Genomic DNA, 16,068 nt, shown 5'->3' with positions numbered 1-16,068 from the left:
AAAGTCGATTTAATATAAATTGAATTTTTGTGCGAAATAAAAAAATTAACGAAAGGAAAATCAATGTGATGAATATTTCTTTTCTCTCGTCAAAATTATATAAAAAGTTTAAAACACACATAATAATATATACACATATAGGTAGCTATTACAATGGCTATACAATATACAATAGTGACTTGGATAAGCTATTCCGATGTGTTATTAAATCTGTCATTTACATTGCAGTAGATATAAGCAGATGATAAGCGATTATTGATTTATATTATGATATTTGACAAACGATTTTATATCATCGTTACTCATCGTGAATTATATATATGCCGAATTTCTTGAAGCTCGTTTGAAAGGCCTTTTTATTGACAAATTATATCGGTAAAAACAGCGCAATGTCCGGCAAGTACGACCCGTCAATAAAAGCGTACACGTCAGTGATTTACGAGCCACATGCAAAATGACGACAAAAACAGGGCGTAATAAATCGCGCGACTACATCGGTCCCGTGGTTATTTGCTGTATATCACTTTGAAAGAATCCGTAAATTTGCCTGCCGTGAGCCAAGATCTCGTCATAAATACGGTGACCAGCATAGGTAGTAGACGGTAACGGGACATGCATGCAAAAGGCGTATATAGCTCCGACGTAGGTGACCCGTAGTAATTTATCACACTAATATTTTCTTTTATTGTCGTAACGCATAAAACCCGGTGCGCATACTGCAAGTTGCAGCACACTTACATATGGAAACGCGCGTGTTTCAGAATAAATGAGAACACAACACGGTCCCAGTTCCTGGCCTACTTCAGCTTCTCGTCCAAAGCGAGCACGTCCGTCGGCTGGCCTGTAAGGGGCGGACATCCCGTTAACAACACGGGTAAGATGTTTAGCTCTTTTTTCTTGTAATGAAAAATGAAATTATATTACGTTTTAACGCACAGTAATGCATGTATTGCATGTATAATATATATTTCTCACACTGAGTTTTGTAACATGCATTATTTATAAGAGAATATTTATTAGATATGCTTTCAAGGAATAAATTTTCCTACTTTTTTTTTTTCTTAATAATAGCTAATTTTCTATAGAATTACGATTATTTCAATTAAAAAGTTAATAATATTAAAATTCGGGAGAGATTTCGAAATTTGACACTCCGCTGAAGAGCAAAAAGTAATATTTGTCTGAGTTCTTTAATGTTTTGCACTTCTGTAATATTAATATCTTATATTGATCTCTTATATTGAACGTTTTGAATTGCAAAATCGATAACATACGTAAATTTACGAGACAATCATGCAGTAATCTGTTGGACAAGTGAGATTTTGATGCTGCGTAAACTTGATCGCTTGCTGATTACTCTCACTAACGCATCCTGTTTCGGACAGCTTCTCTATCATATATAGACTATTGCTTAAACTACACGCCAACAACCTAGTTTACTATCGTCTGCCGATCTATGACGGTAACTTCATCTTCTTGTAAATTACACCTCGGATATGTCTTATCACGCAGAATGTTGAACACCGCAGGCAATCTATAGAGATGATATTTTTCTTAACATCTAGGTGAAGGCTTTAAAGAAGCTACGAAACTTTTCCGATATACAAACACGATTATGTAACTTTTTAGCATGCTTGCACTGCATTTCATGAAATGTGGAATGAACAAGTTTTACGTAGATTTTCAGCAAATAAAACGTTTTTCGCAATATTTTTGTGATTCAAAAAGCACGAATATTTCCATGAATGAATTAATAGAACAATTTTATTTGGTTCTTCCGAAAAGAACGTTCCGCGTCGGAACGAAAACAAACTATTTAACTAACTTGCTGAAGCGTAAACTTTGTAGTATATTCGCAAATTATCGACGTGCGTTTTGCATGTAAAATTAAGTTACTACAAGCTAACTCAGTTGCTCTTCTCGATTAAAGCGTACGTTAACGAACGTTCACCGGTCCTTTCTAGCGCATATCGCCTATAAAATTCATAGCGAAAAATCAAAGAGTCACGATGAAAAAAGCAAACGGAGGAACGAAGAAGAGAGAAACGATTTACAATATGTATAGACTATAGAACGCATTCTTGTTTCACTCAGAGAAAAATCTAGATAAATTGTGAAAATGATATAGCTTTCGGATATCCTCACTCGCGATAATAATATTGAAACAAGTACGTGAAAACAAACTATAGGAAAAAAGAGATAGTCAAGGAACATGGATGGTGAATTTACCTGCGAAAGCGTGGAAGGGTAACTTCTCTCTAGTTAGAACGAAAATTAGACGAGTTTAAGTGCGGTTCATGTTTTAAGTGAAGCAGGGAACTGTTCGCCCAAAACTATTTAACCATCGTCAAAAGCTAACTAAACCTTGAATATCGATCTCTTCCCGGAACAACTATGCGATCTCTATCTTTAAAAGCGTTTCGAATCTCCACTGTGATCGATGCTTCTTTGCAAAGATCAAGTCTGGATTTCCAAACGGTTGGTGTCGTAAAAATCAAGAGTTATCTTAAAATGATCAAGATAAAATATTGTGATGGAATCTCGACGTTTTCTTTAATGAAAAAAATCAGACAAGTGCAAGACAGTTTAAAACTGAAATTTATCACGCGTTTATATTTTACTAATATAAATATCCTTAAAGTTAATTTTGTATAAATCCCATTTCCCAAAGATCTATATTTACAATCGATTATTCATACTATTTGATCACATAGTAATTTTCTACTTTCATAGCTATGATGTGTAGAGATAGTGAGAAAATTGAAAAGCCCTTTTAAAAAAATTGCGCGACGCTCTTATGAGAAAAGTTTCATATATATGTATCTTGAACTTTGGTGTCTAGTAATATTGTATAATGACATACCTCCTTCCCTTCAAAGTTCTTTGACCTGTCGCGTCACCCTCGGGAAACATATGTCTCATTCGCAAACAACCAATACCAAAATTGCAAAAAATAAAAACTATGCAAGAACATTCATTATTTTATTTCTTATTACACTGGAAAGAAGCACTTACATTGCATTTTTCAGCTTTATAGTTTAGTTGAATGATATTTATTTTTGCCTAACTTTAAATTTCTAAAAAAAAGGAACTATATATTTTTATGTTTATATTTTTTAATACATATCTCTTTTTCTCAATTTCTCTAGATTCGTTTATTGCATAAAAATTTAATTTTATAATACACACACACACACACACACACACGCGCGCGCACACATATATATACATATACATACATATTATGACGTTATATTACAAAGGAGTTGCGCAGTAAAAGAGAGTTTTTAAACGAAATGTTGAAAGATCGTATAACGATCATGCGTCTGTTAAATCTCAGAGAACACGTATTACGACAATTAGCAATTTCTTTTTTGAAAGAGGCTGAAAAGATGGGGTGTTAAAAGAGCGCGATGAGAAAACGTAAGACGCGAGTAGCCCGAAGACGGATCTTCGCGCAACGGTAAAAGCAAAGATCCCTTTGAAAGCTTCCCTCTGCGTGGTGAGATTGTAACGAGACGACAACGATTCTCGATTATCCTCGAAGAGAAGACTACGGCGATCCATATGCGCAGTACGTACGACCGGGAAACGTGACTGCCACTCCGCCATCCGGATGAGAGAGGTCTTTTTTTGACGTTGGCACACCGTCCCGACCCTCGTTCTATTGGGGAACGTGCGAAAGGCACGAACGGTAGGTAGGCAAGGACATGAAGACTAGAGGGAAAGAGTGTGCTCTTGAGAGAAGAGTGAAAGGCAGCTCGTTTATATAGAAAGAAAAAGAGAGAACGAGCGCTGGCGCCGCCCGATTGACAAACAGATCAATCGTGGGTGGAAAGGCGATCCGCAGTCTTACTGCTCGGCCTGGCTCCAGCTCTCTTTCTCGCACTCTTGATTTTCCCACACGTGCATTTACGTAACCCGCGCGTGCTCGCTGGACGAGGGAAGTTGGCTCTACTGTTCTCGAATTTATTTCTCACTTGGAAGAAACTGACCAAAATAATTTATATGAACGAGAGAGAAAAAGAGAGAGAGAGATATTACATAACGAAAAAAGAATTTTGCTGCCTAAAAAAAATATTATTTTTTGAAATAATGTTCTGAGAGAGAAACAGAAATGTATTCTTTACGCGTAATATTGTAAAAGAAAATGAATTACACTTATATAAAATGTTTACTCTGTCTTGAAATTAATTTAACTATAACTAAAATTTTTTTTGTTTATATACACATTTGTCTTAATTATTTTAAAATATTCCCGCATTTATTTATCTACTTTTATTAGAGCATAAAATATTTAAGACGCAAATATCAATATATCAAGATAGAACAGTGCATTCGGATAAGAAATGTAAGGGATTGGAAGATAAAGTAGATGTTGCTCGATTGACAAAGCGGTTGGTTGAGACCCCGTAAGAAACCCGACCAATCTATAAGCTTGTGCTACCACTTGGTCACTCTGTTTCTCTCCTTTCTATTTGTACAATCGCACGATCACATAAACTGCACTTACAAGAGAAGTGCTCTTAGCTGGCGCATTTAAGATGGATTATTCCACTGAAATTCCAGCACGGATTTTGGCGCGTTTACGTACGGTTCTGTTGAATCTCTAGTAGGTTTGATGATTAGTTATGTATAATATATTAAATATATTATTTCTGAATATATTTATAATAGATTAAAAGAGATGTGATAACGTCTCGCGCAATTTTTTTTATAATGAAAAAACTCATATCAACAGCATCAGTAAGTTATAACAAAAATTAATACAGAAAGAGAGAAAGAAACAAACATAAAAGCCGAGAAGAATATATAGTTTTAAGTAAATAAATAGCTATTTGTTTTAAATACATTTAAATAAATTCAAATATATGTTTTTCATAAACTTATAATTGGAAATGTTATGGTGAATGTTAGCGATATATAAGCTCCTAGTATATGTTATTTCAATATTATATAGTATTATATATACAGGAACACAAGCACCATCTAATTTTCCAATTCGCAAATATTCATCCGGCAAGTAAAACGTGTCGACAAACATTCGCGTTGAAATACGAGGAGAGTATCACCGCGGGATATTCACGCGCCATTTCACCGCGTTTTCCCACGATTTCCTATATTACTGTCCGTTTAAAAGCCAAAATGTATCGTCAAACGGTCAACGATCGTCCGCGAATGTCCGTAAAAATTGGTCGCACGAAATTATAGCCGTAGTTAATTACGTTAATATTTATCACACAAGTGTGGAAACATTAATTTCTGTCCAATTAAATTTCGAACGGACATTGAATATGTAGAAAATTTATGTCGTGAAAAGAGTTTTAATTTGAACTTTATGTGAAAAAAAGCTCGCCCTCTTATTCAGCAACTGACATTTGTCGAAAAGTTAATTGCGTTTATTGCAAGTTCGCCATTGCTTATTTTTCTCTTTCTTTGCCTTTTGCGTACAAATGCCTATGCAATTTTTCGCGTCTCCCCGGCCTCATCGCGTTCCTCCACCGAATGAATGGGGCGAAAATAAAACAGAGAAGAACCTTCCGTTTCCCCCATAGAAAAATTTTGTCGAATCGCGAGAACTTCGTGGGAACTACACGCGGAAGGAATAAAACAACATTTTTTTTTTTCCTCGCGCAACGTTTTCGTCTCGGGTTTATTACGATGCGCCGTGAAAGGAAGTCTGCGCATCTTGTGCGGGCATTTACATAGAGCCCTCACTTTCCCTTCTCTCGTCTGACATCGCATTAAAGTATTTCACTTTTGCGATCTTAAACACGCAAGCGGCAGGTGAGCTTCTCGGCCGGCTCTTATTCATCGCGATAATTGTGCCCATTTAAAAAATTGAAAAATTGATTTACGATGTTTAAAGTAACATTTACAATCGCATAAAGAGAATGTTTATTCACACTCATTTATTTTAAACACTTTACACTTTACAGTTGTTCCAAAGTAATAAAGAATACTATTCTTGAGAAATTGACTTTTTATTAAAATTCATTATTTTGTCAAGCGATGTAAAATATTTTGTATTGTTAATAAAATATTAATATTGTTAAATATATTGGTAGATTCTCTATTATAGGAGAGAATATAGTCGATGAGAAACATTTATATTGTCCTAATTATATTTATATTCTGCAGCAGTGTCGTAAAACTTTTCTTTTGATGTCATTAACGCAACCCGTTTGAGCCTCGTCCGCGCTAACGAGGCAACTTTTCGAGCAAACTAATGCGTGGATAATTAAACTCGATACTCTTTCAATTATACGTACAATTAACAAACTCGGAAGTTTTTTAAAACCTAACAATTGACGTCTGTTAACTATCCAATTATCATTCGTATCAATCATCATATTTAATAAATTAAACTTATACATGTCAAACATGTAATTAGCGACTCAGCAACGTTGTTTTTTTTTATTCATGATTTAATCAGTTACAAGAATTTCAATCAATACTACAAAAAAAGATCTGTCCTCTAAATGGAGAACAACGCTTCGAAAACATAGAGAAAATAAAGAACAAAGGAAATTATGTGCTTTAAGGCAGAAAACGGAAAAAGCAGGACTGTTTATGATAAAAATGCTTGTGCGGTGGAGAGTCTGCATAGAAAGGGATGGGAAATGCAAAGGGCATTTTATTAATTGAAAACTGTGTGCCCGAAGGTGGATGCGCTTCATACTTAATGGGCCCAGCCATTATGATGATTGCATACACCAGAACTATATAAAGCTAAGCAAACAGTGCCAAGGGGGCGGTACACAATCAAATGCGTTTTGTTTTGCGAAAAAAATGATAGCGAATCTACCATAACACGGGCAAAATACATCGTTTGCTGAAACAGAATGCAAATGGAAGCGCGGTAACATGTCAAAAATCTTTGCGGTACGATAAAAGTGTTTATTAAACAAACCTCATGTGTCGCTATGACGTTAAAGTGATATTAATGCCTTTTTCGTATTTGCGTGCAGTTGGCAGTAATAAATACGAGTTCATTATACGTTTATGGAAATCACGTGTTTGCATACATTATGAAAGTGGAATAATTGAATTGCGTAACGGATTGTCAATCACCGTTTGGATATTACAATAATCGTCGCCGACGCATTGATTTGCCTATTCGAAAACAGCTTTGAACTTCAGTATTTTCGTACAATGCATATTGATATTGGTTTAATAACGGATATCCCGACTTGCAATAAATCATATAAAAATCACTAACGAAAAATTGGAGCTATCAATAGTTAAACGGAAACACGTTTGATTTATTACCATAATGTTTATTTATGAGAGATGCTGATCTATATATATTTATATATATATATATATTGAAAAATCTGTAAAATTTAATGGATTATAAATGCATACCTCTCTTGATGTTTTAAAGAATTTTGATATTATAATGACTCAATTTCTTTTACAAGTACTTAGCATATACACGTACACACAATTTTTATATTTATATAACTAGAAATATAATTTATACTATATTGCATAGAGAGAAATTATCATCGAAGCGGAAGTGCAAACTGTTCGCTGGAAATTCATGGCCCGTGACTAAATTAGTAACCCGGGTCGCCGAATAATCTATAACTACAATATAGTTAGCAGAATATTTCGGGCCGACTTTCAAAAATATTAATTGAGAATCATACAACTGAATGCTAGAAATGTCTCGTCAGCCCGTTCTATTTCATCAGCTGTTGCTGTTGACGCGTCTGTCTACTTTCCACTTTTCGAATTTTTCATAAAGCTGCCAGACGTATTAATTATTTTCGGTTTTTTGCAAATCGTTTGAGCTCGTCTGTTGATCAGGAAATTGAGATGAACTGTCGCTTTAACTAACAGCCGTTTGACGTACTATCACTCGCCGATTACATGCCTTAATGAACTTATAGAGAAACTTTCTTGGGGAATATATTAATATTAAAGTGCTTCTAATTAATATTACAAATTATTATTAAAAATACGCACATATTTATTCGTTGACATTTCTTTATCAACGAATTATACTGCAATTGAAAAGAAAAGTATAATAAAATTTTTTTTATATATTTTTTCTGTATTATAGAAAGGTGAAGACGATGATACTTGAAGAATATAAAGGAGAAGGATAGAATCATATATTTGAATATGTAAAAATTAAGAGAGGGATAAAGGAATTTTGAATTACTGACGTCTCCTATTTCTCAATTACAGAATGTGACTCGGTGTACGAAGACACGGATTGCCATGACGGATGCGTTCTAGCTAGTCCCGGATATCCGGGGTTGTATCCGCCAAACATCCGTTGCCGGTACCTGATCACTTCTGGTCCGCGAATCTCCATTGCCATCAACTTCACAGCGGTGCTTCTTCCTTACAAGTAAGTGCACGACTGTCTAACAATATTAGATTTCTAGACTATGTAGAGAAATGCTATCTTTGGTCAGCACGTTAAGGTTTCTATTCTCCACGAATATCCACATTTGACAGTTGTAAAACATGAATTTGAAGTTTTATTTAATCCTTAATCCATGCACCGTTACTTAATTATTGCGTCATTATACACACTGTAAGAAACTTATACATAAAATGCTTAATTATGCGCATAAAATGGCCTTGTGTGAAGAGAATAGACCGAGGAAACTCGTTAAACGAGCACTTGGGGAAAATGACGATTTTCTTTCATATACACGCGCGATATGACGCCCATTTCACGGTTTCTTTCGCGGCGCAGTCATGTGCCAGGAAAAACTATGTACTCGAGTTTCATAAGCCTGAGCGATACAGGCTGTAATGCAACAAATTAAAACCCCAGAAAAGTTGAGAAAGAAAGAAAGGGAGGGAGAGAGAAAGAAGAATCGGTTCTTTGACCAGCTCACTTTTTCGTTAGTATTAAGACGTTTTAATAGCTACTTGAATTGGAGAAAAGTAGACACAATTGAATATAATTCTTAAAGATAATCGTAAATGAAAGTAAAATGTATAAAAAAAAGAAAAGTAAAATTAATAAGTTTTTCTTATATTAAATTTTGATTAAAATGTCATTGATTGATTAAAATGTAATCAAAGTATCTTTTCTTTCTATCGAGATCGAAATAGTTAATATTTTAAATGATTGAAAATCAATTTACACATTATTCATATTAAAACTCTATCTTAAAATTACAAAATTAAAAAAATAAATTTTTAAATAACAGCGAAATAAAATGATTATTTATTATCTTTTTATATTCAATTCACATGCATGATAAATATATCAAATAAATAATTCTATTTTCTGTACTTTGTGACAGATGTCAGTATTTCTCTTTTCTCTTTCCCATCATCGCCAACCTGGATTACATTAACGTATTTCCGGGCAAAAGTGAAAGAGCAGCCGGAGAAAGAAAAGGGAAAAAAGAGAACTCTCCTACCCTTTTGCAATCTTTTTAACCCAGGTATTTTTAATAAAACCCGCTTAAACGCAGCTCAACTTGCATAACAAGCGCACGGAACTCTCTTTACGGCGTGTTAATCTCGCATGCATATAAATCATTTTCCACTTTGCCGAAGAATCCGCGACCATTTTCGCGCGTAAGCTATATGCATTTCCGTTTTTTCGTTGCGCAGAATTCAATCAATTGTAATAATATTCACGCATTGTTTCAAATATGACGATTAAAAATGAATAAAAAGATAAGAAGATTCATTGTGGCAATTCTGCGTTTAAACAGTCGCTCCACCAGTTTGCCGACACACGGTGCTCAATTCTGTAGCGCATATACTCACGCGACATATGCGTTCCATGCGAAATCTGGTCTACAGAAACGTCGCGAGTCAATAGTCAGCATCCGCTTTGCACTTCGCCAAGGGTTAAGAGCCCATTTTGTGCGTGCTCGAACGAGAGAGAGAGAGAGAGAGAGAGAGAGAGAGCCGCGCGGAAGGGGCGCGAGCGCGTATTTCGGCGCTTTGATAATGCATCCCTCGTCTCGTCTCGTTGGCTGTGTCAACAACCATCTTCCCAGCGTTCATCTCTCGCTTAAATTCATCCCTTGAGCAATAAGAATACACTCACGCGCGCACGGAACCATTGTGCGTCTCAAATTACTTATTCTATAACGCACCTACTACAGGCACGAACCGCGTTAAACGCGTTACATAGTCACTCTCTGGATTTACATTGCTGTCAGTAACGTGAAAGTTAAAAATTTGCACTTTTTTCTCGATTTTTTTTTTGGTACCTATCCTGTATACTACATACATATATTTCGTAAATGTAAGCATAAAAAATACTATATAGTTTGCTATTCTAATTCTCGATAGGAATTTATTATCGAAATTAAATCAGGTAAAGTAATTACCTACTTTACTTGTGAGTACAGTTTTTTTACTTACAGTCTTAATGAGCGACCAAGACATACGATTTTTGTGGAGCAAAGTAATCGAACTTGGCTAGGGAACTCTCCGCGAGACGAGGAAAAGCGACAAAGAAAGAACCACGACATAGTCGCAGTAGGAAGGGCTCCGCACTGCAGCTGTACTTGCTTTTTCACAGCAGTCGTTGCAGTTGTTCTTCAAAGCTGGATTGGCTGGCTGGCTGGCTGGTTTTTACGCCGCTGGAAAGCCATTTCGCGCGCAGAGTCTCGCAGTTGCGAGTACACCGAGCATTTCCGTTCTCTAAAGACGGCCGTATTTTAAACCTCCTCCACTGGCGTTCCCGTCCATTTTATTTGCAAATACCGCGGCGAGCAGTAATATTGAAATTGACGGCCGGATGATCGCTATAGAAGCACCTAGATTTTTCTTCTTAATCGCCAATTTCATTCTCAAAGTGTGAATACCTTCATTGGTTGGATTTTCAAAGAAAGAAACGGAGAAAAATGCGACTTTTGCAGCGAGAAATGCATCACACACGTTCTACAGATATAATATTTAATTTTTTTTTAAAGAATATCATCAATTTGGAATATAATAAATTTTCTAAGTTAATTAAAAAATTAATATATAAGGAAAATCGATAAATGAATAAGAAGAAATAAATATGCCTCGAAACAACGCTGTAGACTATAAAATGTTTGTTTCGCTCTCTTCAAAACATTTTAATAACGATATAAACCACGTGGTAAAAAACTTTGTTGAATTCTTGCGAAAAATGTATCGTTTTTTGCGGCAACTGTGCATTTATTTTTGCGTTATAATAAATTGTATTTTACAACGGTTAAATATAATATTTAAATAAACATGTATATATATATATATATATATATAGTATAATGAATTTTTTATAGAAACTTGAATGTATATTGATGTACGAAATATAATACCGAGAAAAATAATTTTTAAAAAATTATTTATCTAGCAAATTATTTTTCAGCGAATGATAAAGTTGAATAATTTTCCATTATTGTGTTTCTTTCTTTTTTAGATACTGTATAGTTTACGTAATGTTATTGTGGAAAAAATATATTGACTAATGAAAAAAAATCGCGTTACGCAACTTATACGTGATACCGGCCGTATACTCTTTTTATTGTATGCGTGAACATACGAATGCGGCAATTTAATTATCGACTTTCGCAGGTATTTTTTAGTTTGTGCATACACGCGAAATTACATGAACAAGGGCCGTCATGAGAGATAGGTTTCATGAGCAAGCAATAAAGACACAGCAAAGGATTCATGTGATCAAATACACGTTACTCATATATAAAGCATCTTAAAACCGCCATATAATGTTTTAAGGCTGAATTCTTTGGTCAATTTTAAAGTGACTTTTCCTTAGCGAAAATATCGAGAGAAAGGTCATTATTTTTTGTAAATATTTAATTTTTTGCCACTATATTTCTTCGTAACTAAGCCTTAAATTAAAATTTTGTTCAGTAAACTCCATCTAAATTACCTGAAAAATATAATTGTGTCAATTTTTTAACACAAAGTTTAATTTAATTAATCTTTTAACATAAAGTTAGTGAATCCTTTTTTTTTTTAATTGCTTATAACTTGAAAATTATTGATGCCTCAACATTTTCGTTGGAAAGAAAAAATTGTCTCTAAATTGGCCAGAGAATCTCTCTTTAAAAGATTATACGATGGTTAGGACATCCTGTATATAATATGTACGTATGAACTCGTTGCAAAGTTTCATTTTTCATAATTCTTTTATTGCACGTAATTCTTCTGGCGAAAAACTCCGCGGCAAAAAAAAACTTTGTATCGACTAACGTTAATTACAAACCGCCTCTTTTTTTCCTTTTATTTATTCGCGTGAATTCTAAATCGGTATATATGGATTAATTTCAGCAGAAAGCCCTATATTAAAGAAACCTCTACGGACATTAAATAAAAGCGATATTTTTGTTTTATATACTACTGTCTTTATGCGACGATTTCTAACGTATACCAACATATATCTCAACATTAAAACATAATAGATATATTAGCAGTTCAATAATATGAAAAATCATTTGCAGTAATTTTCTATTTATAACACAAAATAGCATACTTGCTTATTAAATTATGGTTTGTTGTATATATTATATTATTTGTTGTTTGTCGTACTATATCATTATTCATATCGTATATCATATAAAAAATATATATTATATATTACAATATTATGACTTTATTGTTGCGTAACTTATGACTATGAATCCACTATCATCTAAATAAGCCACTCCATATGCCGTAAAAGGTAAACGACCGTGTAGGTAACGACCAACAAGTTTATAGGAACATCTAGGGATTAGCTTCCAAGCATTTGCGGTTGTCAAATGCACGAGAGAAGGGGGGAGGGAGAACAAGTAGAAAGAGAAAGAAATGTGCTTTACTCTTGCTTGTCATATCTATTACTTAGTCTAATTATTTAGTATCATATAATTAACTGATGCATATTTAATTTTATAACTGTATTCATTTTATGAATTCTCGTTATTTATAAAATATAGACATCTCTTAAATTATTCTGATAATCCAAATCCGTTAAAAAAAGCTATATTGGAGCTGAATTAAAAGTTTAGTTTGTTAAGAAATAATTTTATTTAGTACTTGTAAACGTTTATATATATATATATATATATATATATATATATATATATATATATATATATATAATTGTTAATTTCTTAATTTTATAAAAAAATTTCTTTTTAAAGATATCTCTCTAATCTATTAAACAAACTCTTTTGCTATATAGATAAATATTATTATAAAACAATTATATTAAAAAATATAATAAATGTTGTTCTTTAAAGACATGTCTAAAAATATAAGAAAGTTTTAAATTTTTAGTTTATTTATATATTTTTAAAATATTTATTTTATAATTAAAGCACAAATCGTGTTAAACGCAGAAGATTCATAATCTTTTTTTCTTGAATGCGTGCGAGAAGAAAACTTCTATCTTTATTAAAATAACCTCCACATATATTCTTGAGCGTGTTATTTTGGTGCGGCACATATGTTCCACGCCAGATGTTCATTTGAATCCCCTTTCCGTGATATAGGAAGGTTTACCAGTATTCAGGTAACGACTGAGTAACTTGCAAGGAACATCTCGTAAAGGATCAACCTTAAATGATTCGCAGCGGGGAAATATACGACGCATCTCACCCTCAGGCGTCATACGGATTCATTATTCAGACTTAACTTTCGCACTCACTCGCGCGTGTTAAGAAACGACAGTCACAGTTCGCTGTGTGGTATGTATATCAAATTCACGCGGTGGAAAAGGACTCTTAGGGGAAGGGAGGAAGACTCGGGAAAGAAAGGGGTTGAAAGCGACGGTAGTACTACCCTTATCCATGCAAACGTCGAAATTATTCCAACTATATCGCGGGAATCCTGAGGCAGCGATTTTTTCCTTTCTTCCTCACGCTCTCTCGCCCTTTTCCTCCGTTTTTCCCTTCCTTCTCTTTTTCCTCTTTCTCTTCGTTTTTTTTTTTTTTTTTTTTTTTTGCTCTACCGTTCGCAAATAGCCGGCTTCCGCCGACACCGCGACGGCAGTTTTCCTTGTCAATGCACGCTACCGAATGTGTGGATTTTCGAAATTTCTTTTTCCGTCAAATTCCTAATCGTGTGTAAAGATATAATACGGCATTTGCGCAGCAAAGAGTAAATTTTCTAATAATGTTGAAAAACTTTATGATACTCTATGTGTTTTGTACAGTACATATGATTTGTATTAAGATACTATCTTGAATATCGTTATCGTGTTAACTATCTAATATGATTATCAAACAATTTTCATACTGTTGCGAGAGCATACAGAAACCTTTGCGGAAACAGCGATGCGTAAACAAAATATTGCATTCCAAGTTGCATTCAACAGGTTTATCTATTCTGTCAACAAACATGATTTTTTCTAATGTAATATTTTAATTTTTTTTATTGCTTTTTTATCTCTTCGATTAATTGTAATTACTCTAACAATTTAAAAAGTCCATCCATCCGATTCTTATTGTATTAAAATAATTCCATTTGAAATCCGACGTGCTATCGAAAAATTAATTAATCAATTAGCGTGGCAGAAGCGGTTTGTGTCAATATAACTCATCGCGATGCGACAATCGAATCGAATCTTTGGCATGAAAGATGGCACAGGCGTAAAATAATGGCGCGCCTTCGCGCGTGTCGCGTCCTTAGCGATTCTCGTCGGCTGGAATTTAATAAGAGCCGCATAAAGTTAGGGCGGATTCCCGTTTATTCGAGACGGCTTGCCGCGCCACCCGCGCGTAGAATGTGGGATACGTACGTGTGTATAAAATGGGGGGAGCGAGAGGGAAGAGGAGAGCAAGGACGGGAGAGGGCTGAAAGCTTTTGTACTTCCCATCCCCTCAGTCACCTACCTATCTACCTACCGTAGTGCAACCTACACACTCCCGTACCAGCCGCAAGCCGTTGCTTTCAACGCGTGCTATTGGCTGTTACCATGTGTTACCCTTGTTGGCTGCTTTTCTTGTCGGCGAGCCATCACTGGTTTGCGTACCTTTCTTTGAGGCACTAGATTGCGGCAAGGTAACATGTGCGTTAACCCGCTCAAGCACTGTTTAACTTTAATCGGCCGGCTGTACAGAGTGTACTCAAAATAGCGCATTTTTTCTCAATCGCTGAATTTCGAATAAATTGTTAAAGTTGATAATTTTTTTAACAAAATTTTGATAGAAAACCTCCTTAAATTGCTTTTAAAAAGTTTCGAGTTTTGATATAATTACAACTTTATCTAATAAAAAAAGTCACCATAAAATTTTATGAGATAAAAGCATTCATGCACACTATTAAAAAATACAATAAAGAAACAAGATAAATAACTGCATCAGGAGAAAGAATTAATGATCTAATTGCTTCCGCAAACAAAGAAACGATCGCGCGTACTTGTAAAATTACAAGCAAGAATCTCAAGCGCTGCTGGCAAGTTTCAATTAACGTAATGCAACATCCGTGAAAAATGCGACAGCGAAAGATTCGCGTATTAACTGCGAGGCGCGTTTTCGCCCGCGTCGTCCGGTCCTCGCCAGTGACATTGGTGGACATTAATTAAATTACACGGTAAACGCGCTTCGATAATTAATGAAGTGTCACGAAAATCGAACTACACGCTGATACCATGGCCTGCTCGTTGCGCGGGATTTGCGCAGAGTAACGAAATCAAGTTACATCAGGGCGCATTGAAGGTATTAACGATACTGAAAATCACTTTAATGCCGACGGTTGCCGTTTACATAGCGCGCGTGCAAACAATGTTATCGAATTTGTAGACAATTGACATAAATGTGATATCCTTCATTTTGACAATCAGTTTATTTAGTCTGCAATTTCGATGGTATTAAAAGCATGTACATATTACGAAAGAAACGTTTACACGCTACTGGGAAGATAATCACGCGTTCGCATGTATTTTAAAATTAAATTCGAAGGATAAAAATTTTCGTTGCATATTGTTTGCGCAAACGCGATTCTTCACTTCCATTATCTTTCATTTTTCCCTTATTTTCAAACGACTGAATGTCGGAAAACGAATTGCCGCGTTGTAGACTGACATTATCACTGACATGAGATTATCAAGGTGATGCCAATTTTGCGCAGGACGTTTTAACGAGAGAGATTCCC

At 34.7% G+C, this 16,068-nt stretch overlaps 1 protein-coding gene and 1 long non-coding RNA gene across 14 annotated transcripts in view; one reads left to right on the top strand and one right to left on the bottom strand.

The window, feature by feature from the left end:
* LOC140669777 (uncharacterized) overlaps nt 1-16,068 on the bottom strand; it is a 128,816-nt gene that overhangs the window by 59,524 nt on the left and 53,224 nt on the right. The window lies entirely within an intron of this gene.
* Nucleotides 1-16,068, top strand: part of LOC140669772 (uncharacterized) — a 209,957-nt gene that overhangs the window by 144,977 nt on the left and 48,912 nt on the right. For all 13 annotated transcript variants that reach the window (XM_072899883.1, XM_072899879.1, XM_072899875.1 and 10 more), the window contains 2 exons: nt 762-874; nt 8,200-8,365. In XM_072899883.1, coding sequence (XP_072755984.1) covers nt 762-874; nt 8,200-8,365 — 279 coding nt within the window. The remainder of the gene's footprint in view (nt 1-761; nt 875-8,199; nt 8,366-16,068) is intronic.

This window comes from Anoplolepis gracilipes, chromosome 9 (genome assembly GCF_047496725.1).
Source record: "Anoplolepis gracilipes chromosome 9, ASM4749672v1, whole genome shotgun sequence".
Lineage (NCBI taxonomy): Eukaryota > Metazoa > Arthropoda > Insecta > Hymenoptera > Formicidae > Anoplolepis > Anoplolepis gracilipes.
The sequence above is the reverse complement of the archived record's forward strand: the minus strand, read 5'-3'. Positions and strand labels throughout refer to the sequence as shown.